The 27,975-nt window shown below is 39.1% G+C and overlaps 1 protein-coding gene across 5 annotated transcripts; it reads left to right on the plus strand.

Annotated features, from left to right (window-relative positions):
- Window positions 1–26: 26 nt before the first annotated feature.
- On the plus strand, window positions 27–27,938 carry 1700017N19Rik (RIKEN cDNA 1700017N19 gene). Of its 5 annotated transcripts, none has more exons than XM_030245218.1 (14): window positions 27–188; window positions 1,421–1,457; window positions 4,080–4,199; window positions 4,578–4,698; window positions 11,407–11,565; window positions 12,886–12,963; window positions 13,044–13,157; window positions 15,158–15,268; window positions 18,693–18,797; window positions 20,139–20,258; window positions 21,972–22,076; window positions 22,293–22,496; window positions 24,741–24,833; window positions 27,619–27,938. In XM_030245218.1, the coding sequence occupies exons 3-14, from the start codon at window positions 4,188–4,190 to the stop codon at window positions 27,642–27,644; spliced, it is 1,248 nt and encodes a 415-aa protein (XP_030101078.1). In that variant the 5' UTR covers window positions 27–188; window positions 1,421–1,457; window positions 4,080–4,187; the 3' UTR covers window positions 27,645–27,938. The 5 variants fall into 5 exon arrangements, with proteins under 5 accessions (XP_030101078.1, XP_006514019.1, XP_017169547.1 ...); XM_006513956.3 differs by having other exon boundaries at window positions 42–188; window positions 1,270–1,457; XM_017314058.2 differs by lacking the exons at window positions 27–188; window positions 1,421–1,457 and adding an exon at window positions 1,907–1,972 and having other exon boundaries at window positions 22,296–22,496.
- The last annotated feature ends 37 nt before the right edge of the window (window positions 27,939–27,975 follow it).

Here is a 27,975-nt window from a genome sequence, read left to right on the forward strand (position 1 = left end):
CTGCCACAGAATATTCTAGATCCAACATTCTGCCATTTCTTAGAAAAGATAATCTTCCAAAAACATTCCACTTGCTCTAAGTCTCTCTCTGGAAGGACCAACAGCTATATTTTGGCTTCTTAAATGCCTGGAGAAAGGTTTCCAACAGGAACAGAAGAGTCCACAGCAGGAAAACATCACAAGATCAGGTTATAGATGTAAACTGTGCTTCTAGTCTAATGGATGCCAGCCTTTAGCTTCCCCTGATTCCCATACAGAGCTGGTAGAGCCCCACCCACCCCTGCCCTTAGAGGAGTGCTACAGAATAAATTGAAAAAGACTTTTTTTTCTTCTTCTTCTCTGATATGTTATTAAGCTAGCACACACCAAGAAGAAACTCCATGTGAATCTATCCTGACCAGCATAAGACAGAATTTCTGGGTCTGTTTTCGAAGACACATTTCCTATCACTTTTCATTACAGGGAGTCAAAAAAAAAATCCTCTCAAGTAGAATCATAGCTTTCTGTAGAAGACTAAAATGAAATCTGCAACAGGACATGGGGTGAGAGTGGGAAATAAAAAGAAGTGATAGGAAAAGGAACGAACCTAAAAGAGGAAAAGGAAGAGTTTGGGGTATTCTAGGATTAACAAAAGTTACACAATGAAGGAATTTTTAAAATTTTTATTATTTATTTATTTATTCATTCGGAGGGCTGATTTTGCCATGCTGTCAGCTGTCAAGAGGTATCAGCACTTTTCAGATCTTTTCCAGTGTGAAATCACTTAACTAGGTTTGAAACTCTGCCCTTCATCAGGGAACTCATCTGGAGGAGACTGGATGAGCCCCTCTTCTTAGAGCTGTTTCTCCCACTTGCCTGTTAAGATGGGCACTTTGCTGTTGCAGAGCTGAAGAGAAAAAGGGCTAACCGAAGGGCAAGGCTTATGTTTACGTATTTATCAACATTTTCAAGGGCGGTGACGAATCTTCATCTGCTCCTTTACTTTTAACACTGCCTCCATCCTATTAATTATAAGCAAACCATCTTTTTTCTAAATTTAGTTTTATTTCCAAGATTAATACTCTATACTATGGATTCAAAAAATTCATGACAATTTACCATTTTACTTAAAGTGGAAATCGGTGTTTGTCTTGATCCGTTGAGATTTCAATCCAAAGTTTGAAGTATTTCAAAACATGCTTTGATCCAATGTGTTCAGTTGTCTCCAGTCAAACCCTAGGTGCCCTGTGATGAATATTCCTCACTTATACTAGGTTCTGATTAATATAGGAAAGGTGCATGAAGATTTTCAAAACTGCTCATTAAAATGTCTTGGTCTGGGAATCAGAGGACTTCCCATGGTTTTCCACAAATTCTACAAATTTTTGAGCACTCTGGAAATAAAGCATTTGCTATTGGATGACACGAATTCTCTTTTCAGGATGGATGAAAATGTAATAAAGCCACCGGATGAATAGGTACCCCTACTTATTTTAATGAATATTACTGTGTTAAAATCTGCATGTGATATTTCCTAAGTCAGTGTATGGCACCAGGTACATAAATAATCAATTGTATCATAATTAATCAATTGTATCTATTTTCTTGTACTGTGTGTGTGTGTGTGTGTGTGTGTGTGTGTGTGTGTGTGTGTAGCATAGTTAGCTTAGTTCTATTTCCAAACCACATATAGAAATAACAACTTTCTTATAAAATACTTACCCAATTTTAATTTTGAAAACATGAAGTTATATTTCTTTAATCAGAACACTGGAAGATAAAACACAGTGTAATATCTACAAGTAGTGCTTACTATATTTGATAAATATTGGATAGGGGAAATAATCCACTTAGGTGGAGTAGCCTACAGTTGCATATGAGGTCACTTATGATGAGCACACAATGGATTATGTAATAGTGAGGAAAATTCTGGAAGTTTGAGTTTGTGTGATTACTAGTAACCACTTTCAACATTTCTGCAAAGCTAGAGAAGGTATCTTCTAATTTAAATTTATTTAAGAATTATCTATTGTGTAATATACTGTCAACAGGAGGTCAGTTTTAAAGGAATACTACTGATAGCCTCAAAGGCTGTGGAAAAGAACAAGTTTTCCCCCCTTACACACTGATAGTTCTTATATTTGCGTTCCTGCAATTTGTACATATTTATAAAAAAAATCATTGGATTAGCAGCAAGAGATTGAAAATGGCAGAAGTTGGGAATGACTGCTATTTCTTTGTTAATTCCACATGCATAAAGGTAAATATTGTACAACTTACAGTCCACATACTTAAGCTTTTTAATTGAATGAAGGGAGAGACAGCAATAAAAAGATACCTTAACTCTTATGGAAAAGCCTATGTATTTTTCATATCCTGAATTTATGTGAGGAAATTTGGGTTAATTTAAAACTATGATCTGTTGATTATATATGTCAATTTTATGTTAGTTTTCATATAACATTTTTGCATATATTATTCTTTTCAAATTCCTAATACTATATAATGGTTTTTATATTATAGCATATTATGTTGGTGAATGTATTTCAGTCATACATAATCCAATAGTTGAATTCAGGTTACTATCCACCGTGTAGTATCTGTTTTCTTATTTGAAATTAATAAACCTTTATTGCATTTTTTCTGTCAGAAGTCTAAATAATAGAAAGTAATTAAATACCATGTAAAGGGGAATAGAGTGTAACATAAACAAATCAACCAAGTGGAAAAGTGAATTGGGATTAATGAGTCTTTAATAAAAACTGAATAAATGTAGGAACTCTCTTGTTGCTCGTGTTCCAAGTGAACCTAAAGTAAATCAAAATATGAAGAACACTAGAAGCTCTGTCTGGTTAAGCATCTTTCAGCTCTGCTTGAAATCTGTAGCCCAACTCATTGGTCATGAGAACTCAACCCAAGTTTGTCATGTTACCTTTCCAAAGAGATCTTAGATGACACACTTTTTACTTCAGAATGGCACAGAGTTTTGTCTCTGTTTTTCTCCCAAATGATTGATGAACAATAACCTCTAAGAATGATAGATAGATAGATAGATAGATAGATAGATAGATAGATAGATAGAGGTGAGATGAGATGAGATGAGATGAGATGAGATGAGATGAGATGAGATGAGATGATGAGATAAAAATCTAGAAACCATTGTAACTTACATTCCACAGGTTATCACAGCATCCTGTGATAGTATACAATTTCATTTTTTAGTGTAAAAATAAACAGAAGAGGAGTGGTTGTTGACAAGTAGTGAAAACATGGTGATAAATCCCTGTTTGTATGAATCCAAACTCAGAGCTCATTATCCCATGCTTGAAGAGTCCATCTTTGAAGGGATTAGAAGGTGAAGAAGGAAGTAGAAAGAAGGCATAGCTTATATGTCAAAGAGGGAGGAATGTAATGGAATGTCACTATTATCTACAAGACAGAGGCCTACAGTTCATCCAACTCTGGATTTATACACCAAAGAATGCATAATTAAAAAAAAACAAACAAGTAATAGTAGACTGTTGACACAGTCCACATCCACTTTCATTGGTACATAAAAATACCTGCGTAAATATATTTAGTCAACTGTCTTAATAAGTTACGAACATAAGACATGCATTTTATATGTGATATAATTCAAATTTCAGAGCATCACACAATCGAGGTTCTAATTCCTCGATATCAACACAGCTTGCAGCATCTCCACAGACTGTGCATCTTAGTGGTTGGTAGAGACTGTCTTCACATGCAGGATGTGGCTCATACTTCTTAGATAGTTGCCAAGATTTCCCCAGAAAGAAAAATGAACTTTCCCTGTTATTGTATCAGGGTTATCTCTATTCTTACATATTTGCTCATAATGAATTCTGGGGGCTAACTGACAGGAAAGGCAGTATTTTGAGAGTAACTTGTGTACCTTTCCTTAGCAGTTTTTCACTAAAGAGAGAAAAAGTTGCTACAATTTAGTGTTTACAGGTGTGTATTGATTGTATGTTTTCATGATTCCAATTTCGTGGACTCCTTATTCCTTAATTGGTTAACATTTTGTGATTAAACGCTAACATTAATATATTGTGTCTTGTGCACTGTTTGTTTCCTAGGGTTCCCAGTGCCGATTCCGACACTGTGAAGAAGCCCTTGGCAGTGACACTGTGTGCTCATTATGGAGAGAGAGAAAATGTTTAGACCCACTTTGCAGATTTAGACACATGGAAATGCAGGTAAAATGACTGATCATTTTCTTTAAAGCAACCTTCCTTCCTCCATCGCTGAATGGAGTTTAAGCAAAAGAGGGAAGAAGTAGTTCTTCCTCCCTCAAAAATTTTAAGTGTTCTTCACTTTGCTCAACCTAAACATGTAGGAGAGAGAGAGAGGGAGAGAGAGAGAGAGAGAGAGAGAGAGAGAGAGAGAGAGAGAGAGAGAGAGAGAGAGAGAGGAGAGAGAGAGGCTTTTATTTTTTAAATAGCAAAGCTTAGAGGTGGCAAAATGTAGAAAGCATGATGACCTTAAGTCAGAAATGAAGGCTCTTCCTGTCACGTGACATCAGTGTGCATTTATTGGATGCCTAAATGTATTTTCTCCCACCTTCCTTTTCCTAGCAAAACTGCAGCATTTCATGCTTCTGGGAAACCCAACCTCTGGGTTGTGTGAAGATCAGTTGTATCTTTTACCACAGCAAACCCCGAAATATCAATGGATTGTTTTTGCCACCAAGTAGCAGTGAGTATATCTGTAATAACTGGACATATACATTATTATACTGTGATCTTGGAGTAGCCACCTAGAGTGACACATTTGCATGCATTACTGTAAGACTTTGAGAAGTTCAGGAATCTATCATAGGTGCAGAGAGCACAGACATTCTCTGGGGTAGGTGTCTCAGTTCTAGCAGAGCAGCTATCTGCTGTGATACCAAAATGCTCCTCCAAGGTGAGACTTAGAATAGATTCTTCGCATAACACAAAAGACCTCATATTTAGTGGAGCCTCGTTGGAGGAACTGGTCTGTTACGCTCACCATATTTCTCTGGTGGAAGAGTCCTAGATATGAGCAGAATATGATATTAGTCCTTTAGGATTTGAAAGATTAGTTTCATATTTCCTCAATAAGCAGGTTGCTAAAACTTACTCCCTTTTATTATATACTTTGGGAAATGTTTGACCTCATAATACACATCGTACATGCAATACTTTTATTATTTCTCTCTTCTTCACAGGGCTATAAGCATCTGGAGATAGGAACCACAATTTCCTTAAAAATTTAAAGGGGGAGAGAGAGAGAGAGAGAGAGAGAGAGAGAGAGAGAGAGAGAGAGAGAGAGAGAGGAGAGATAAGTAGATAGATAGATAGATAGATAGATAGATAGATAGATAGATAGATAGATAGATAGATAGATTTAGATAGATAAATGCAGTTGATTGGTTGCTTAGACATATGAATTAAGAGTTAAACTAAGCAGTAACTTGAAGTCCTGAAGGTATGTAATTTGTTAGCTTTGTCTTTTTAGTTTACAAATAGTATGACACTTACACAGTGGGAAACATTCTCAGTACGTTATTTTATCTGGTTGTTCAAATCTGGTGATTTCATTAACTCCTTTAAGACTAGCAGGAAACAAAACTCAGAGCAGAGCTGGATGGGATGCCTGTGCAAATGGCAATCATTGGTCACCCCACTTTTAAAATAAGCTCTTGACTAAGTGCTATAGTGTTGTTGGATGGACTATTTTTGTGTGTTGTAAATAGAATTGACCTTTCTGAAAGTCTCAACTTTCCCAATAGGAGTTATGGCTGAGCCTGACTCTTGGAGTAAGCCTCCCTTCAATAGGGCCATATCTATATTCCATGGACTGGGTTTGACCCCTTCCCCTAAGCATTTTAGCTCACGATAAGGAGACACTAAAGGGATGTGCAGAGTGATGATGCCCAGTGCCCTGGAATCTTCCTGGAAAGAGAGCAGAGAGTTCCTCACACTCATGACACTTCATCCAGCATAGGCTCAACGCATGCACTTGCATGTTTTATATTCTGAATAGAGCTAATTTCATTCTGGCTCATTCTGGTTTTCCTTTTGACGTCAATCAGAACGAGACACCCTAAAGTGGTCCTTGCCTGTCCTTCCTTTGTATTCACTCACTTTTCTCTTTGGTAGACACAGTTCCACCATCTCTGAATTTTCCTCTCATGCTCATACTTTTATGTAAGAAGTTCTTCCTTTTGAGAACTCTAGCTCTTCTGTAGGACTCTTCACTCTTGGTTGCTTCCATCCCACTGTCTCTCCTTTGAACCTCAAGGACCACCAGCTCTGGTGTGAGATGAGGGATTTTCCTTGGTCCTTGCTGTCAGTTTCAGACCGTCTCTCATACTCCTCTCTAACACCATCCAGCATGAATCTGATGTTAATTATTTATGTTGTTTGGTTTCTTAGTGTCATGTCGACGTTCTTTGTTTTTGCTTACGTTCTTCTACACTCTCTCATTGTTTTCAGCATGTGCATAACTCCTAGTTATATTAGGACTACTTTATTAATTATTGCTAATTTCAATATGAAAATGTGTGCCCTATTATCATCCTAGCCCCTCTATGTTTTTAATTCCTCAATAACCCCTGTAATATCCTCTTCATGAGTTTCCCTGGCAACTAATGTTTTTCAGACACTTCCTAATCTGTTAGCATTCACAAACTGCAGTAAATTTTTCTTCCAGCCATAATATTGGTAGATGACTCCCTACCTCTTTTGTATCTGAATACATTAAATGGCACATGTCTATAGAAAACAAATGACTATGCTGATGGGGTTTAAGATCCTGACACAGCCCTCAATGGGTTCATGCTCTAGGATAGGCCCCCATATACATCTCTATTCTGGAATATGTTTTTGTAAGGTCCTCACTCTCATCTATATCCCAACATCTCCTCCTCCTAGATAATGACCTTGATATCTTACTGAAGAACTTAATGAGTAGAGAAATTCTCTATATTTTCATCCCCCCAACTAGCTACCATCTGTGTTAGTCTCCTCTTTCCACTTCCTAGAACGAACTATCATTCTCTGTCTAGTCTACTGTTCCACATGGTAACTAAATCAGCACTCAACAATTCTTCTTGTGATGTCTACACCATCAATTTTAAACTTGCCAAGTCATTCCTCGTACAAATATACATTTATCTTTATCTTCTTTGTTACTAAATAGTATTCTCAATCCAGTCTCTCATAAGTAGCAATGCTGTTTTCTTCTCACTGTAGTATCTTTTAAATTATTTGTTTATTCTTGCTATAAATATATTCTTCCATCCCTCCCTCCTCCTCTCCTCTGCTCTCCTTCCTCCCTTCTCTCCCTCCATCCTTGCTTCCTTCCTTCTTTCCTTCCTTCCTTTCCTCCTCCCTCCCTCCCTTCCTTCCTCCTTTCTTCTCTTTACTGATAACCAGGCTTCTTCCACCTTTCTACTCACTGTATGCAGGCTGTTAAATGCAGGAGTCAAATCTGAGTCCTTATGTAACTTCAGCCATTAGAAGAAGTGAACACATTTGGCACCCCTTCCTCCCTTCACATCATTCCTTAGCAGCTTGCAGCCCTCACCACTGTCTTCATTCTGTATCTGCTGTGACTTGCCCTTTCCTGTTACTCCTCATGAGTCGTATCCAAGGAGTCAGTCACTGACTCTCCATTTTTCTATCCCCTGTCTTGTAATATCATGTCTTATTTTTGCTTTTTAATGTTTATTATTGCATGTTAATTATACATAACAATGGGTGTTTATACTGTCATGCATATACATAATGATTCTTGATCATTGTCCCCCTCTTTATTATCTTGCCCCTCTCCCTTTTTGTCTCCCTTCCTTTTTTCTAACTAGTAATTCTTTTCCATTTGTTTATTTTATGTATTTCCATGCATGTCTCCGTGAGTGTAAATGCATGTATTACATGTGTGTGTTAGAATGCACCTACCTGTGTACAAGTAGAGGCGAGAAGAGGATGTCAGATCCTACAGAGCTAGAGTTCCAAGCCATCCCAGGACTCTAGCTTGTCATATGGGTGCAAGGATCTGAACTTTAGTCTTAATAGTTGTGCCGGACAAGGTATTAATCACTGAGCTGTCTGTCCAGTCCCAAGCTTGTGGCTTCAATGATTCATGCATCATTAACTCTGAAGTTTATATAACCACTTGATCTAGACTTCACTCCCGATCCCACTGCTATTAGATGTCTAGATTCAATTTCTTACTTTATCTCTTGACTTTTTTGAATAACAAACATTTCACACTTAACATGCTTACTGCTGGCATCATGATGTCAGTCTGTACTTTTTCAAACTGCTCAGCCCATAGCTGTTCTCATCACGATGGTAAGCCCATCTTTGTAGTTGCTTAGGACATCTAAATCTCTCTCCGGAATTTCTGTCATTATCCCATATCTAATCCATGCAGGAACATAATTCTATCATCCAGTTAGATCAGAGTCAGACTTCCCCATCATCTTTGCAGGCTCTCCATGGGTCAAGCCACCATTATCACCTCATAACTATATTGTCACAGCTGCTCCCCGATTGTGTTGCTTTGTCTCTATTCATGTCTATTCAAGGCACAGCACCTACGGCCCTAGATCAAGAAGATTTTACTCCTCTACTCAGAATCCTCCAGTGTCTTTTCATCATCTTCAGAGTGGTCAGCCTCCTAACAGGAGCTTGAATTCGGGGAGTTTTTTGATCATGCACTCATTTAGTTCCCTAGCACCGAGGTACTTCACATCCTGCCCCAACAGTGTGTTTCCCTACTTTCCTTTGTTAGAGCAGCTTAGTATATTCCTGTTTGCAGGGCTTTTTCTGATGTGCCCTGTGCTTAGCATCTTTATGACAAACTACACTATTCTTCAAATCTTTGCTCAAATATTGCCTTTAATTAGTGCCATAATTAAAATGTAGCCTGCTGTCCCACCTCCTTCATATACACAGCCAATCTTCCTTGCCCTCCTCTATTTCCTGCTTGCTACAGCCCCACGACTTTCTCAGATGCAGTATAACTTGTTTGCTATGTGCACTGTTTATTCTCTAATGTTTCCTTATAGAGGAAAAGCTCCATGAGACCAAGACTCTAGTTTAACTTACCAATGCCATACAGTTAACAAGGGTATTACCTCTCAACAGTTTTACCCTGGGAAATCCTGTTAAGCTGAAAACTCCTTCTTGTTATGGTTTCCTCTGCTTCGGCACAGTTCTAGTCTCTAGAAAGAGAATCAAATTTCTAGGTAGTGTGTAAACTGCTATTCTAGACTGTTTGGTGTTACAAAGCACCAGAGGGTGCTTAGTATATAAAGAAAAGAGGTTGCTCTGCCTTAAAAATCTAGTGGACCCATGTCCAACAACACAGTACAGACGTCCTGTGAACGTCTCCCAGCTACATCACAATATGGCAGAGAAGTAGCAGGGAATATACAAGTGTAAATAGCCCAAAGGGAGATGCCAGCCCCATGTTTAAAACAATCGACTCATGGGAGCGCAATGAATCTCAGGACACTTGACCCTTGCACAAGAGAGAGCATTAATCTATTCATGAGAACAGCAGTTTCATGGTGTTATTCCCTCTTACTGGCCTCCCCTCTTAAAAGTTCCACCACCTCATGCCACCACACTGGAGCGCAAGATTTATGCATACCAACCTTTGTGTCTCAAACATACCAAGTATCAAAGGTTTTAAAAAATATATCTATGGCACTTATTCCTCGAGAGACTTGAGGACTCAAGGAAGAGGGAGGCCTGGTGGGAATGGGAGCACTCTCAGAGGCAAGGGAAAGGAGTAATGGGATGAAGCATTATGGAAGATAGACCAGGAGGGGGACAACAACTGGAATTTAAATAAATAAAATAATTTTAAAAGATATTGAACCAATATATTACCTATTCATTCTAGAAATATTGAATACTATAGAAGATATAAGTTGATCCCTGGCAGACTTGATAATTGCGACAGTATTTGTAGCAAAGTCTGTCTACCAAATGCTATGTTGATCAGAGCTAGAATCTTATTTTTTTTTACCTTAGATCATTAAACTGTCATATGTACATTTATGAAAAAATCTACCAACATTTGTTTCATTAAGTACATACAGCATGCACTCGTAGTCAATAAAATTTAACACTCAGTCCTCAAAGGCTGACCTGAGCCAACTGCAGTCCACCACTGGCTTTAGGGAAAAAAATATCCCAATTTGATTGGATTTAAGGGAAAACTGGAAATTTGGGGTTTACATAGCAGAAGAGACTAAGGACAGAGCTGATCTTAGATGCAGGTTTTCCTTCCCCTGTTATTGACTCAGAGGTGTCTTTCCATAAGCTATTGTTGCTGCAGAAGCACCAGACATAGACTTTGGAAGTAAAATTAGCAAATGATAAAGATCAGACTGGAGAGATGGCTCCGTGGTGAAGAGCACTGACTCCTCCTCCAGAGGTCCTGAGTTCAACTCCCAGCAACCACATGGTGGCTCACAACCATCTGTAATAGGACCCGATGTCCTTTTCTGGTGTGTCTGAAGACAGCTACAGTGTACTCATATAAAACAAACAAATAAATGAAAAGATAAAGATCACTGTCTACATCTTAGACTGGGTTTAAAATCATCAGCCAGCCACATACACTTGACAATGTAACACTGGGTAACTCTCTGTGCCACAGTGTCTGTGCATTGGGGTTGTTTCCAAAATGTACCACCATTATCATTACCATTGTAAATTAACTGAGATGGTTAAAATAAGCTGTGTAATAGGAAAAGGCTGTTGGAGGTATATGCAATTAAAAAAAGCCTGTTTTTAGGTTCATGTGGTATCAAGGGCAATTCTACAGGTGGCTCAGAAGGAGTGACTATCCTTAACCACACATGTCTCTTTCAGCACTGTGACCCTGGCTAGTTATGTGGTTTCTCTAACATCTGCCTCCTCTATATAGTTCTTCTGAGTCATATTCACCAGCCACTACTCTGAGCTCCTCTGATATCCACTCCCTGCCTCCCACATTTCTTCTCATTTAAAAAAATAACTTATCAGGACCAGTTTCTACTGTCCACATACTCATGTGTGTGTGGCCATCCACTGGAATGTGATTAGCCTACCAAAGCCCATATTCATCAAGAAAAAAAAATCATCCTTCCTTCTAGAAATCATTAACTGTCAATAGCTCCTCAGTTAGGGAAGGGTCCTTGGAAGCCCCTATTCTTGCCATACTGGAAACTTGACCCACTTGATTTTGAACAGGTCTTATTCAGGCAACCATAGCTACTGTGACTTTATGAGTATAGCAGCTCTATCATATCCAGAAGACATGGGGACATTTCTATGTTTTTAATCAAACAATGAAAAACATAATGAAGAATGGGTGGTTACTGAATGGATTTGTAATGATGGTTGAACAGACTAAAGTGTTGGGTTTTCTCTGTAGATACCACCTTACAGAAAGAAAGTCAGGAAGGAAGCCCATCCCCAACCCAGAGTCAGGAATCTCTGAAACCCATGGAGAACGTATCAAGACCCATTCATCATCCATTAGTTTTAAAAACTAACTTTGAAGAAGAGGAGGAGGAGGAAGAGGAACCAAATGGTTAGTATCCCCTTTCTTGGATTGCAGTACACATGTCAAAACCCACAATACTCCTAAACTACTAGAGGTTTCACATGCAATATACAGACTGTTTTGTTGAGTTCTATTTATTGGCCTTAGAGGTTCTGTTGTAAGGTGATCAGGAGACATATCTCACGTTTACATTCGTGCCCGTACTTACAAAGAGGTACAAACAGCTTCATAAGAGACAACTACTCTGACACTGGCATACGTACATCTATTTCTTGTAGAATTCACTCCTCCAAGTTTCTTTTCCTGTATTTTATTGATTATTTTACTTATTTACATTTCAAATATGGTACCCCTTTTCGGTTTCTCCTCCTCAACCCCCCATCCCATCCTCTCTCCCCCTGACTCTCTATGAGGGTGCTCCTCTACCTACACACCCACTCCTGCCTTCCCGCCCTAGCATCCCCCTATGTTGCTGCATCGAACCTCCATAGGATCAAAGGCCTCTCCAGCCATTGATGTCAGACAGGGCCATCCTCTGCTACATATGTAGCTGGAGCCATGGGTCCCTCCATGTGTACACTTTTCTTGGTTGTTTAGTCCCTGGAAGCTCTGGGGTGGGGGTCTGGTTAGTTGATATTGTTGTCCTTCCTGTGGGGTTGCAATCCCCTTCACCTCCTTCAGTCCTTCCACTAATTCTTCCATTGGGGTCCCTGTGCTCAGTGCTATGGTTAGCTGCCAGCATCTGCCTCTGTATTGGTCAGGTTCTGGCAGAGTTCTAATGATCCAGAGAGTAGCTTGGAATTTATAAAGCCCTACCATCTACTTCATCCCTGATATTCCTTAGAGAAGTATGGACAAGATTAGGACCCATGTGTGCTGTGTCCTGGTCCTTCCTTTCCTCCCCATATCATCATAGCACAGATAAACTTCAGATAAACCCTTGAAAAAACAAATTTACTTTGTCTCTGCCCTGGAATGCATCTTTCTGTGGGTACCCATTGCCACAACTTCTGGGTTTAGGAATGCCCACAAATCTTCATCGTTCCTTTTGCCAGGCATAAGCCCACTCTCTTCTACCCACATGCTCCACTACACCTGTGTTTTCAACCTCTCATTTCTTGACACAGAGCATAAAATACACCATTTCTCTTCAGTGATTCTTTTAACTACTAAACATAGAAGCATCTTGAAATAAGAGTTTGCACACTTTTTTTTTTTACTTCAAACATTAGATAAAGAACAATCCACCCATGAAAACAATACTGGGGATTTTTCTTTCTGGTTTATAAATGCTCATATTATTTGGAATTAGGGCAATTTAATTTTTAAAAAATATATATCTTATAGATGCTTCTAGTTTATGGACAAAGACCCCTGAAGAAATTGAAGAGAAAAGAGCAATAAAGGAGATGTGTTATAAATCTGGTAAGAAATCATATTTTTGTGGAATTTCCAATGATTGACATGATCCACATGCTAACCATTCTTTTCTCACGGGAGTTTAGGTGAATACTATAGATTCCACGCTCCTCCAGACATCCCATCATCAAAAAGCGTAGCTCCGACAGTGGAGAAAGAGTTAGAAAAGCCTTTGGAAACTGGCAGTGAATTACAAGAAGGTAAGAAATGAGATGGCAATATTCAAAGTGACATGTACGAGATACTTAATGAATAGATCCTGAATTATTCAGTGCAGTGTACACTAGAGCAGGATGAAATGATAAATAATACATCCAGTTTGTGAGTGAGAAAGGCACTCTCTACTGCATGACCCAAATTTCCTACGAAAGGATGCTATTAATGTAATGATATTTCCCCAGAGAAACCCCGCCGAATGAACAGAATTCACAGACACAGGTAACTCTCACACTCCACACAGGAACTCCGTAAATAATTTGCCTTTCTGTCTCATCGGTATTTCAGTGAAATAGAACTCAATGTTTTATTTTGAATGAAAAGGAGAACCCAGATCAGGGTGGACAAAAGTGAGGTGACACAATGATGTTATTGGCAGATTACGATTCTGTCTGTTGAATGAACGTCTTTTGTGTATCAGGCAATGCTAAGGCCATTTTGATGGATAAGTCCCAGACTCTTTGATGATATATTTCCTTTAAGCATGTCTGAGTGCTTCTGGTCCGAATCTTGTCCTTAAAAACAAGACAAAGAGCATTTGTATTATGTATGGAAAAGCAGGCGCTTGAAAAAAAGTACATGGCTGTTATAAGTTTATGTAGGTTTTCTGTCTTTAGAGTGAGCTTACGTGTACATAGTGTCATAGTAGAAGACTGCTCCCTGCTTCTCTGAAGGTCAGGAAGGAAGGAGGGCTCAGAGAGAGAGAGGAGCTATCAGAGAGAAGGGACAACAAAGAGATGAAAAGGCTCAGGCTGGTCAGTTGGATACAGAACAGAGAGCATCCATACCTCCTTCCCTCCTTATGTAGCAAGCTGTTTAAGTGCCTGGCAGAAGGTGGCAGTAATAGACTGTCAAAAGGTGGAGCTGGCTGGGGCTCCTAATAACCACACTTGAGAAACCTTAAAACAAGCAAACAAAAACAAAAGACACACCTGCCGATCAAAGACAGATAATATAAACATTTGTATACATATAAAAATTGGCTTGAATTGCTTTCAAAAGTGGACTCTTGTGTTTCCTGATCACATAGAGCAGTGGTTCTCAGCCTTTCCAACACTGCGGCCCTTTAACACAGTTTCTCACACTGTGGTAACCATCGCTATCTTTGCAGCTACCTCATTACTAATCTTGCTTCGGTTAGTAATTTTAATGTAAATATCTGTTTTCCAATGGTCTTAGGGAAGCCCTGTGAGAGGGCTATTCAACACCAAAGATGTCTCAACATATAGGTTGAGAATCCCTGACTTAAACTGACAGGAAATGTTACTATTTTACTACACTTGGGTTTTAAATTACTATTAGAGCAATTATGAACACTTCCACTAAGATTCTCTGAAGTACTAAAAGTAAGTTGAAAATATGGTGTTATTCATTCTTATAAAACTAGGGCAAAAATATCAAAGTCAGGAAATTGCCTTTGACACATTGTTATATTTCTGGGTCCCCTCCACAACTTTCCCCAGCAATGCTACTGATATCTACAAAGTGAATTTATTCTTTCTTGGTAAATTATCCTGTTCACAAGCTCGCCGCATCAGGCAGCCATTTTGTTTGTTTGTCTCTTTTTTTTTTTTAAGTTAACAGTTTATTTTCAAAGTAGATTATCTGGATATATACAATGAAAGCCATGAAAATAATTTAATGACCAACTATCATCAGAACTTCTAGGCTATAATTCTCTTTGCTAAATTAGTCATGAAGAGATAGAAACTAAAAATTTGTTACAGTGAAACACCAATTAAAGCATAGTGTGCATTGCAATAGTGTAAGAGTGTTAAAACTCAAATTGCCGATTACTTACCAATCCAAGTAAGAGAAAAAATTCTACTAGTTTTGTCATTCACAAAATGAGCTTGAAATCAATGTGCTTATGTGTCATTTGCCAGATCATAGTGTATATATTAATGCTTAAGTTTCTTAACTGTCACTATGAATTCCATTACAATTGTGACTTTTTTTTTTTTTACTTTCTTCCCATTCCTAGGAGATGGTCTTACAGTTCCAACAAAGTTTAGCCTATTTGAAAGGGCAGGAGAGGCAAAAACATCATTGGATAGGAAACCAAGGACTGACATTGCTGCTTTTGAAAATGGAGGTGAGCTGGATGGTTCCAAATATATTACTTCCAGGGTTTGTCCTTAATTTTTTCCTATTTGCTAATTAATGCAGGGTTTGGAGATACATCATAAAATAAGATGCCCTGAAAGGCTGGTATCTCTACCAAATGCCTTGGGAAATTTTACACGCCATGGACAGGCCATTTCAGCTTCTCTACCATCCATTATGAGACATCTGGTGTGAATGTGTGCACTCTCAACTCTAGGCTACAACTAATTCAGATATTAAGCACATGCAATAACATACTAACTCACAGCCAAGTGCAGAGGAGGTGGCTAATAAATACTCGGAGAGAGCTGAGGTAGTGATGTTATGAATATATGTATCATGTACACCAAGATACACATTCTCATTGTTTGTCATAGCTTAAATATTTTAAAATCTTCATCCATTAGCATGCAGGAAAACCCATCTTCTGATAGAAATAAGTTCTTGAGAAGATGTAGACGCCTTTTCCTGATATGGAAAGGACAACAACAACAACATAAAAACAAGACAGATAGGAATAGTGTATGCAAAAGAAAATCACGTTTCACTGAGGCCAGAGCACGTTGGTGATGTTCTCCACAGGCCTGATGTTCAGCCATTCTCTTCTGTCTACCTCTCCTCTCTGTGCTACTTTGATGCTGTCTTCTTCTTCCCGTATATGCTGTAGACCTAACGAGAGCCAGAGGGCAAAGCTGGCAATCCATATCCTCTGACCAGCCCTAATTTTCCATGTTGGCAAAATATTACTAAATCATATGCCCTTTTCAGGGGTGGGGGGTGGGAACAGATTATTTTCAGTCATTGAGAAGCTAACCCTTTCCTGTAAAGCATTGTTTTCCTTCATATGCATTTCTTGCTCTGTTGGGACTTAGGAAATGTGAGAATGAATGGCTTTACACTTTCATAATCTTTCTAATAACACAGTGAGTAATATCTTGCTTAGCAGCAGTGTGGAAGGATGTCAAGTCTCTCATTCATCTGGAAGACTAGGATCCTGACATAGTGAAGTGAGTCTTGTTGATTCTCCAGATACCATGGGATTCTTTGTTTAATTAGAAACATCCCCTGGGTCTTTGCATATGAGAGTAACACACTTTAAATTGATAATTAAATTTTTTTAACAGTGGATAGAACATCTTGAGAGGAAGATGGTAAATTTAATAGTTATAGCCAGTGAGTCCAGATTCAATTTAAACTTGTGAAGTATTGTTTTTAGTTTTACTATTTTTAATGTATTCTTGAGCTTTCAATGTAATGAAGCATGTTACTTTGGGATGGATAGTTTGAGACAATTCCACATGCGTACTCATCTATGTTTCCATAGTTTCATGAACTTTTTGGCTACCTTGATGCCCTCTTTTGTCAAGGTGCTCTGTTATATCCTAATACTACTTAAAATTAGGTCTTTATCATCAGTCACTAAGGGAGGGTTCGTTCTAGTTAAAGCAATAGTCCACCCCTCATTGGTAACTGCTGCCAGTTGAGTTTTGCATTTTTAATTGCTATTTAAGTGGAAATATAGAGTTTGAGCTCATTTAGTTTAGTATTTTAGTTAAATATTTGAGTTGTTTGAGACACAGTTTCATTGTTGATTGTTGAAGTAGCCCTTTGACATTGTTGTACATACACATTGATATATAAATAATAAGGTAAATCACATATGTATTTAGCTGTGCCTATTTAAAATATAATCTATATACGTATTTATTTCTTTCTGAAGACACACAGAGAAAGAGAAAGGAGGGAGGGAGAGAGGATGGGAAAGGAGAGTGAGCAAGAGAGAGAGAGAGAGAGAGAGAGAGAGAGGAGGATTCCCATGAGCAAATATTAAACTGCTTATTTTATTTTAGAGAGGAAACAGAGTTTGGAGCGTTCAGTGACTCTGCTACTGCTGTGCCACAAGGCAGGAAGCAACGAACGTCAGGGTTCAGATCCCTTGCAGCTTCCCTTGTAGCGTTAGAGTGATGACAGGATGCTGTGCTGTCCTCCTGAAAGCCCCATCCTGTGGTCATCTCTGCATGATGTAAACACAAACAAGAATGCTGAGCCTATCACCTTGTTGAACCTCAGCGGCGGATATGTGCAGCTGAGAATTCAAAGTCCTTACCACTCTGCGTGGTGTTTGTGAAAAGTACCAGAGACCATAGGCATCATTTCCAGCCTGTAGCCTTCTGGAACAACCCCCCTCTGCCAATTTCATTTTTCTTTTCTGTCTAAACTTTTATTGATTTTTTTGAATTTCACATTCTGTACCCCGATCCTATTCATCTCATCCCTCCATATATACTCTTTGCAACTACACACACACACACACACACACACACACACACACACACACACACACACACACACACACACATTTGCCATGGACGTTCCAGAAGGCAAGTGGAACAGCAGTAGGTCACTTTGACTCTGTTGGGTGTGGTCTTTGAGGCCTTATTAAGGGGTCATGATAGGCGATATACTGTTTGTCCTTTCTTTCATGTGACAGCAGTCACTCCAAAGACAAAGCTGTCTCTCCTAAAGCCTAATTTTTCCAACTTTAACTGAGAGCTTACTCAGGCTAGTCATTAAGACCTCTCTACCCTGGGGAGGCTTACATTATAGATTTTGTCTCCCAAACAGTACACAGCTGCTGAGATCTCTGATTGGTGCCAGAGACACTCTCGAGGCTATTTTTTCAATGGTATCTTTTTTATTGTTTGAGGGCTCCATATACGCAAAAAATGTGTTTGGATCAAGTATATGCCATTTTGCTCCTTTCCAGTGTGTGTGTGTGTGTAAGCCCATGGAGATTAATACAAAGACTCACAAGTCATTGACATGGGGGAAAAAGAGTGATAGAGTGCTCAACTCTCAATGTGTCATCTGTATCACATGCTTACAACCCAAGGTTCAGTGATGGTCATGTAACATCAGGTAAGAAGATTGAGAAAGGCAGAAATAGTGGATGTCTGTGGCAAAACAGTATTTGCCTGACACAACAGCACTATAACACACACACACACACACACACTCACATGCAAATGCACACACACACACACACACACACACAAATGCACACAGGTGTACATGTGTACATAAACACATCTCTCATACACAAAGACAGTGGTTTTTCAAAACAGTTTGTTTGCTTAATAGAATAAATTGCATGGTGAAGTTACCATTAATTATATATGTGGTTTTTAAAGCAACTCTGCATATTTATTTTGAAAAAAAAATCGTTGCCCTGGAGAAAAAGAAACTTCCTTCATATATCTGGAGATCTTATATGAAAAGTAAGTTAGATGTACTATGAATATATCTAAAGATCACTCTTAAACAGGGACATTGGGAAGATCATTCCTATCTTGAAAGGTGGTCACATGCCTCTTTTTGCTCTTGCTGCCCCTGTCTGTACAATTTTATTCCAGGAGGTGACTGCTATGCTCCACAGAGGATCATATTTCTTGGAGTGGATGAAAGTGAAGCATTAGCTGAAGACAAAGAAGCCACCTCAAAATGCTCAAATGTCAAAGGTAATTGAATCACATTATAACATTGACACATCTGTACTTGGGGTAGAGAAATTAACCATACACCCTAGCTGTTATAAAAACCAAATGTAATCAAGAGATAATACATCAAAAAAGTACTAAATAGGACACCAGAGCCCCAAGGCTCTAGAATGGCTGTGTACTGAATTGTTTTATGTTTTATAGCCTGCTTCCTAGACTGAAAAGTTTGTCTGTTGGAGGATCCTGCAGCTATAAAGTGACTGGCCTTCTTAAATCGTAATAAGACCTTTCAAGTGTTCTTTTAGCAACTTAAGGCATAATGATTGAGTTTCCTTAGAAATACTTCGAAGAGACTCATTCTCATGAATGACATACGTGTTATACAATAATTGCTAACCACAGCCTGCGAGTACTCCAGGGTAGTGGTTCTCAACCTTCCCAATGCTACAACCCTTTATTACAGATCCTTATGTTATGGTGGCCCCCTGACCATAAAATGGCTGCCACTGCTACTTCATAACTGTAATTTTAGTAATGTTATGAATCATAATGTAAACATATGATATGGAGGACATCTGAGATGTGACCCCTGTGAAAGGGGTTATGACCAGCAGGATGAGAATCTGTGCTCTATAACTCGAGTAAACATCTGCTCTAGAGCTCTGAGCTACTTTGTCTGCAACTTGGAGTGCTCACGTGTCCAGATGCATAGGAAAAGACATTTGTGTCAAGTGATTTAGTGAAATATTTATACAAAGATCTCTTATATTGGGAGTTAATATTTTATGTCTAATCTAATGAAATTCATGTAAAGGAAAAAAAACAGCTAGTTTTAAGTTTAGTTTTAAGGCTACTAGCTAGCGAGCTATATATGAGTGCCTAATTTAATTATAAGTAACAAAGCTCTAAGTTAAGCTTTTCAACTTCACTAGCCCCAACAACAGGTAGCAAATAGATATGTGGCTACTGGCTGTTATATGAAACAGCACCGATTTAGAACATTCTTGTAACTGGGGAAAGTTTATTGGATGGTCCCACGGCTACTCACAGGGAAAATGAATGTGGCTTGACTGAAAGGGTCTTGAGAAGTTAACATAAATGGGCTCAAAAAATATGAGATTGACTAAAAAAAAAAATCTCATGGAGATGTCAAAATGTTAGCACAAAATTCTCATTTTTTGCATTGCAATGAAAGCTAGTTTTAGATTTTTGTAAAAAAGAAAAAGTTTTATCAGTACTTGAGGGGTAGGGTTGGCAATTAGAAAAGTTTACCCGTGCCCTCTAGTAAACGCCAGGTACACATAATAGGTGCACTCACGAACAGCTTCTAATACTGGCATTTTATCCTCTTAACTTGCATAGAAGAAAGCAAGAATGGTCTTCACCCGAAGCATCCTCTAACTACTCGCCTCATGCCTACAACACATGTGTTAAATGCCACTGAGAATATCAGCATGAAGTGCAGAGAGACCCCCTCTTCAAGTAAGACAGTCTTATCCCTTTATTTGTCTTATCATGGGTGTACCTTTCTGATTTGAGATAGAACTTGAAAAGGAAAGGAAAGAAAGGGAGGGGGAAAAGCATCCTTTGAAAAGTCTACACTAAGAAGTAAACAAATGATATCTTTAGGTTCAGAGTCCAGATTCTGATATAGGTGGTCGTCAATTATATCCACCAGTTAAGGTGCATACTGACATGAATGCCAAGCGCCTCTGCAGAAGGTCACTGGTACATCATGTTGGATTTTGTCTGTCATGCAATATAATATATTGGCAGCTTTGTAATAACTGCAGATCATCGTTCTTGATTTGGCTTCTCCTTGGCAGTGGTGCTTTGAGCAGCTTCTTGGTTCCTTCTCTCCTTCCCTCTTAGTGAGGGTTTCCATTGTCGTTGAAGAGACAACCATGACCCAAGCAACTCTTACAAAGGAAAACATTTCATAGAGGCTGGCTTACAGTTTCAGAAGCTTAGTTCATTTTCATCATGGCAGGAAGCATGGCAGTGTGCAGGCAGACATGGTGCTGGAGAAGGAGCCGAGAATTCTACATTTTGATCCACAGGCAGCAGGAGGAGCCTGGGTGGAACTTGGGCACTCAAGACCTCAAAGCCTGCCCCTTTAGTGACAATCTTCCTCCAATAAGACCACACCCACTTTAACAAGACCTCACTTCCTAAAAGTACCATTGCCTATGGCACAAACACTCACATATATGAGTTTATGGGGGGGGGACATAATTATTTAAACAACCACATACCCCCTGTTCCTTGTTTCATTTGCTCAACTTCTTTGATATTCTTGGTCCTCAGCCAATAAAGGAGGACGACAATCACTTCCCTCAGGAAACTGATGTTAATGATGTTAGATGTTAACATCTTATGTGTGGGAGTCTGGGAGTGGACACGGGCATGATGCATGGTGAAGAGGCAAAGATTCTGAGGGCTTAAAGCTGAAGCTAAGGTTGAAGGTTAAGGCAAAGAGGGATCCATTAGCCTATTAATAGAGGCTTCCTGTAATCTCTACACAGACACTCATTTTTCTTGTGGTCATTGGTAAGCAATAGAATGCCTTTACAAAATTGGTTTCAAGGTCTCTGAAAAAAAATTCCTTCGAAAGTTTTGAAAAAACTTAGAATGCATGGGATGTGAGTGTATCAGCATAAAATGTGGGATAAGTATGGTTGGAGTCTTTCAGTTTCTAAAATTCAGCCTCGCTCAAACAAACTGTATATCCAACCTCAAAATGCCGTACGAAGATTAAGGCAAAATTCAATAAAAGTGCTTTATGCATTAACCTAATGCGTAAAGAAATGGTAGTACAGGCTTAGAAAATACAAAAGGATTTATTTTGAAGATAACGATTGCGACCTTAAAAATAGCATTATCTGCGATTTGTAATTATGATCGGAGTGCACTTTTCTGTTCTCTTTAAGGAGTCTGCACACTCCTTTGGGGAACAATAAGACATATTTTAAAAAGGAAAGTAACTTATCAAAAGTTGTTTTCTCATTAATGTGTTTCTAAGGGGGACTTTTTTTGACACTTAAAAACCAGTTGTTCTTTGTTCTAAAAGCTTGTTTTAGAGTGCCGTGCTTTTGGTTGATGTGAGAATGCACAGGTATGTAATTATCACCTCGGTAATTTTTTTCACATAAAGCTTTCTCTTAAAAACTGTAAAAAATTTGTATCTTCTCCAAGTGAATGATGTCCAGCCAGTGAGGAAGCCTCATTTTAAAGGTGTGAAGAAAAGAAAATGGATTTATGATGAACCAAAGAACTTTCCTGGCTCTGGAATGCGGAGAGGTAGAATATCCAAGCGTTTGATATTTCTAATTATAATTTTTCACTTTCATATGACTTAAAGTCTACTTTAAAGTTTACCCAATTCTCCTCTGAATTGAGTCATTCTTTAGCTTGGATCATCTTCTGTCTTGATACCCCATGCTTCACGTTCAGTGTATTTCTATGAATGTGAATCCGGCCCATTTCTTCCCTCATCTCTACTCCTTGATTTTACAGCAGTGCACATCCCAAATCCCAAACATAAAATGAGTTACCATCATCATAATAAAAACCGGAATGCCGAGAACGCCTCCTATACGCATGCTCCAAGAGATGCAGTAAGAACTGTCACACTGAACGCCCCTCCCCGAAGCCGGCCCACGAGCCGGTCCTACAACAAAGCTGATGTCAACAAGGAACCCAAACTCAACCTCTGTCCAGGTGAGCCTCTTTATTGATGCGGTTCGCTCTTGACTGCACTTTGACTCAGGATTTCCCCCACGGGAAGCTGATCTTCACTCCTCCCTCCCGTTGCTTTTCCTGGACCAGCATCACTGTAACATCTTCAATAGTGGCCGGAAGATAGCATCCATGGGCAGTCAGTCGTGCACACGATTTAAAGGCCACGGAAGAATACTCACGCTGGGTGCTGATGGGTTCCCGCTGTACCTCCCTAAAGCTTTGCCTCCATGCTCTGCACTCTGTTCACCCTGGGTAGTTTTATTTCGCTAGGGAGGATTATTTCTACGTGGTTGACATTTTCTCGTTCCACTAAGTGCACTGTCCAATTATTACTGTCAGACTACTACCCTGGCTTTTCTGGAGGACATCGTGATTACTTTCGGGAAGGGTTAGTGTGAGGGTTAACTGCAATATTTCTGACAACCTCTCATCTCTCCCACACGACCTTCTAAATCATTTCATCATGTAATAGGCAAAGGCATGGCGTATGTCAGGAAGTACAAGGCCACAGGGGAAAATCGCTTTCTCTTCCTGCTTTAGATGAGTTTTGCGCTTTTGAAGTTGGGTTTCAGTTCTCCCGACTTAACAAAATGCCATTCAGTTCTCTACAATTCACAGTGGGATTTTGGGAGTGCCAACTGTCAAGAACTTTTGGAAACAGTAGCTAAGGGCTCGATGTCAGTCTTAAACAACTTAAGTTGACGTTTTTGTTTTAATTATTTGTTGTAGAATACAACAAATGTATGGATGGGTGTAGTGATGTATGGATGCATATGAGCAAGTAAGTATGCACTCAGAGGAAACTTTTAATTTAATTATTATTATGCTATTTTTTGTTTTCTCTGAAATACTGTGACAGATGCGAAAGCTACAGTGCATACTAGCACAATCTTTTGCCAAAGTCTAGATTTGTGGGAACTGAACCCACTGGCAATTGTACTGGTTATCCGGCTATGCTTCATTCATGCAAATATCAATCCATAAAAATGACATACACCAAAAAGAAAATTCTTGGTATTGTTATGAGTCATGTTCTGAGATCTATAGTTTTGTAGTAATAACCTGAAAACACAAATAAAATAATGTTTGGGAGTCAAGAAAAAGACCATGACTTTATAGATGATTTAGCTGTGTGTGTGTGTGTGTGTGTGTGTGTGTGTGTGTGTGTGTGTGTGTGTGTGTACCTGCTCTGAATCCCTGGGGCCCCAAACTCACTATTTCTGTGGGCACTGTATTCATAGAGGCCACTTCATAAAAGGAAATGTAACTTGTTATTGTTTTAAAAGAAAGTTTAAAAATATTTATAAAGTAGTTTATTTCTTGGATGGAATGTTAAATTTCTTTTAGTTTTTGAAATAATATAATTATACCATTTCTCCCTTCCTCCAGGCCCCCAACCCAACCCACTCTGTGTTCTCTTTCAAGTTCATGGCCTCTCCAAACATTAGTAAGACAGTATGTTAAGTCACATAAGAAAGGCTGAGAAATAGTGTATTTAGATACTCTTCTGTCTACTAGAGTAGTATGGGATAGAACCTTAAACCCAGACACTTTTGTGGATGCCAACAAGTGCTTGCTGATAGAAGTCTGTTATAGCTGTCTCCAGAGAGGCTCCACCAGTGCCTGACAAATACAGAGGTGGATGCTCACAGCCTATCATTGGACTGAGGATAGGGTCCCCAATGAAGGAGCTAGAGAAAGGACCCAAAGAGCTGAAGGGGTTTGCAACCCCTTAGGAGGAACAACAATATGAATTAACCAGTAACCCCAGAACTCCCAGGGACTAAACTACCAACCAAAGAGTACACATGGTGGGACTCATGGCTCCAGCTGCATATGTAGGAAAGGCTGGCCTAGTCGGTTATCAATGGGAGGAGAGGCCCTTGGTCCTTTGAAGGCTTGATGCCCCAGTGTAGGGGAATGGGGTGGGGGAAGGGGGGGGCGAGGAGGATTTTCAGAAGGAAACCAGGAAAGTGGATAACATTTGAAATTTAAATAAAGAAAATATCTAATAAAAAGAAAACAAAAGAAAATGAACTGTAAATTGAGAGCTTTGCAACCATGTTGCTGATCACTTAAGTGGACGTATTAAAGTCACTTGTTTTCAAATGGTAGAGGAAACACATGAAGGATAATTCCTACTGCTGAGATGTTTATAGCTTTGAAATGCTCTTGGAATATAATTGTTTAATCCAGCCATATTTCCTTTCTTATTTTTCTCAGATAAACATATGTCAACATCGTATAATGGTTCAGCCTGGCGAAGAAGAATTCCTTTTTCAAAAACTTATTCAAAGACGGAAAAGGTATATCCAGGTAAATACACCCCAGTGACGTAAATGTGCCATGTAGTTCTGAAAACAAATGGCAAGTTCTAAGCTCCAGAAACAGGTTTGGGAACACTTAAAACTGATAAGAATTTTAAGATCACTTAAATACATAAGTATTAGTAGTCCCTAGTACAATGGCAAGATAATGTTATTTTGCTTCATGGTGTTCAGTTTTGCCTATTTATGTCTTATCAGTATAAATAACATGCTGTCTTGCTGAAGTTATCAGAGACAAACGTAGGCTAATATGGTCTAGCGGTGCATAATATGATTACCACGAATAGGGCATCAGTATTGTTCCTGGCGTTATACATTTTGCTCAATCAGAGAACAAGAATGCTGGAAACCTCAGGTTAGCCATTGGTAGGAGTTCTGACCACAGGTGGGTCTTTTGCTAAACAGGTTAATGTCTTAGTCTGCTTAGAAAATAGTTACAGTGGATACAAATTACTTGTCAGACAATGACTCTTTCCAAAGAGATAATTGAGGCAGAGAACTTATATCTAAATGGAGATCCCAGAAATTTTAAACTATTCTGAATCCATTTACACCTTTACACCAGGACCTTCTAGAAGGGTCACATAAACAGTCACATGCTGTGACTTTCGTCACAGAGGGATGCATTTGGAACACTAAAGACGTGGTCTTTGCTCGACTACTGCCAGAGTGGCTACTTTTGTACCCCAGGAACCTCTTTCTCCTCCCAAAACCAAATGGTTAAACAGTAGTCATAGAAATACCAGGGCTCAGAAACATATGTCACTCAGCATGTGAGTGGGCACCTCCTATGTGTAGCACAGAATATATACATCCATGTAGGTCTGGATTGCACTACTTAGGTGTAGAGTGTGTGTGTGTGTGTGTGTGTGTGTGTGTTAGTGTAGCTTTGGAGAGAATGTCTGTGTCATGTGGTATCTGGAAAAGGCAGGCGCTATTCCACATAAAAGGTTGAAGACAGGTTCTTAAAGATTCTAAGTGTCAAGGTTACACAGATGGACATCACACAGTCTTGTGGGTCTCAATGAGGAGTCAGCCCTTGTAAGAGAGATTGGGGAGTGAATGAACCATGGAGCATTCTGGCTACAGGGGAAGGGATGAACTTCAGAAAGATACGCTTGGTGTTTAACTCTACTGGGGTGAGGGTGGTACTTAGCTGTAATATCAACAGATGGCCTCTGACAGAAGCATAAGTAGAAACCAGTCTAGCATCCAGGGAGCAAACTCTTGTTTACAAAATTAAGGTCCATGTCATCCCTGCAAGTTTATTAGAAAGGTGGAGTTTCTATATCAGACCTGCCGTGATCGAATCTCATCTTAACAACATGGCCAGGTGATAAGGCTGTATGTTACCATTTTAAAACCCTAGGAAGGTTATCTGACTCAAGACACAGATACATCAGATGTGCTGAAATTATGTATTCTCTTTGGCCCATTCTCCTCGACTCATCCCAGAAATTAGGAGAAGCAGCAAGCACAGAGTCTGGGAGAGGAACACAACTGCAAGAAAAACCTTTAAATATCACTCAATTATGAAAGCAAAGTGACTAAGAAATCACCAATTCAACTGAACTTGTATACAAAGGTCTATTACATCAGCAAGAATGAGGACTTAAGTTCAAGATACACACAAGCGTGCGCGCACACACATACACACACACACACACACACATAATATTATATATAAAATAATATATATTATACATATGTATTATGTGTGTTATATTACACATATATAATACATTATACATATATTATATGTGTTATATATTATACATATGTATTATGTGTGTTATATTACACATATATAATACATTATACATATATTATATGTGTTATATATACAATTATATATTTATTATACAATACGTTATAAAAGGAATATCTAGTATATTATAAAGCACACATTTGTTTTCTTCCATGCTTCTTGAAAACTGGCAACTCCCAAATTCATCCTTTCCAGTTTTTGCAGTCATCCTTAGACCAAAGAGAGAAAGATTAGCTTGTGTTTTCCCCCCATGCATACTCTTGCTAGGGCACAGAACAGCCTTTGTGGCATTTCCCAGTGGACAGATGGATTGCTGGAGGGAAGAGAGAAAGCACAAGCTGCCACTTGCCTGTTCCTCTGAGGCACTGGCAGCCAAGACCACAGGAGTGTGAACGGACCAGAGGAGTCTGTTGGGAAAATGTTACATGAGTGTAGAGGGAGAGAATAGAGAGGGGAGAGGGGAGAGAGGAGAGAGGGGAGAGAGGAGAGAGGGGAGAGGGAAAGAGGGGAGAGGGGAGGAGGGGAGAGTGGGGAGGAGGGGAGAGAGGAGGGGAGAGGGGAGAGGAGGGTTGTCTGCCTATGAGAATCAAGGACACAAGCTGAAGGTGGGAAGACAGATTTTCATTGCCAGTCTTCCCCGTGGCCGTATGTGCCTCCTGATAGGGATATACCAGAGTGAATATGGAGACGCCTGTCTTCCTATTAGCAACTGTTCATTCCATTCTCTCTAGGAGTCCCCTGAATGCGGGCTTCCATGTAATATCAGTTTAGTCTTTCACTCACCCACCGTCCAAAATGCAATGCTCTAAAACATTGAAAAGAAACCTAGTAAACTTGAATGCTTGAATGGTATTTTTACAATTGAATGGCTAAAGCTCCATCTTGGGTTTTTTTTTTTTTTTTGCCTTTAGATTTCATGGTATATACATATGTTCATATGTATTTTGTGATGATGTCCCAGCAAAAACGTCAAGAAAATTAAATATTTTGTGTATTTTGTTATTAGAGCCAAGAAGAAATGGGAGTAAGTAAGCCTGGAGGTTGAGAGAAGAGGAAAATGAGGAAAGAGAGAAGCTCCAGCCATCATCTGATTCACAATCAAAAATGAAAATTCAAAGAATGAGATATTCAAGTACTGCATAGTATATAGTGGGTAGCCAACGCTGATAAAACGCAAATTCTGAAAATAAGACGCAGGAAGAACATTGTGCTCTTTCAAAACTGATAAAATGCAAATTGCAAACAGCTGCCTGTTTATTTATGTATGTCTGGGATTCATTCAATACATTACCACAAAACATTTAATAAAATTTCAAAGTTTGGCAATTAAAATCATCCTTTAATCGTGAGCAAGTTAGAGCGC

This window comes from Mus musculus, chromosome 10 (genome assembly GCF_000001635.26).
Source record: "Mus musculus strain C57BL/6J chromosome 10, GRCm38.p6 C57BL/6J".
Classification (NCBI taxonomy): domain Eukaryota; kingdom Metazoa; phylum Chordata; class Mammalia; order Rodentia; family Muridae; genus Mus; species Mus musculus.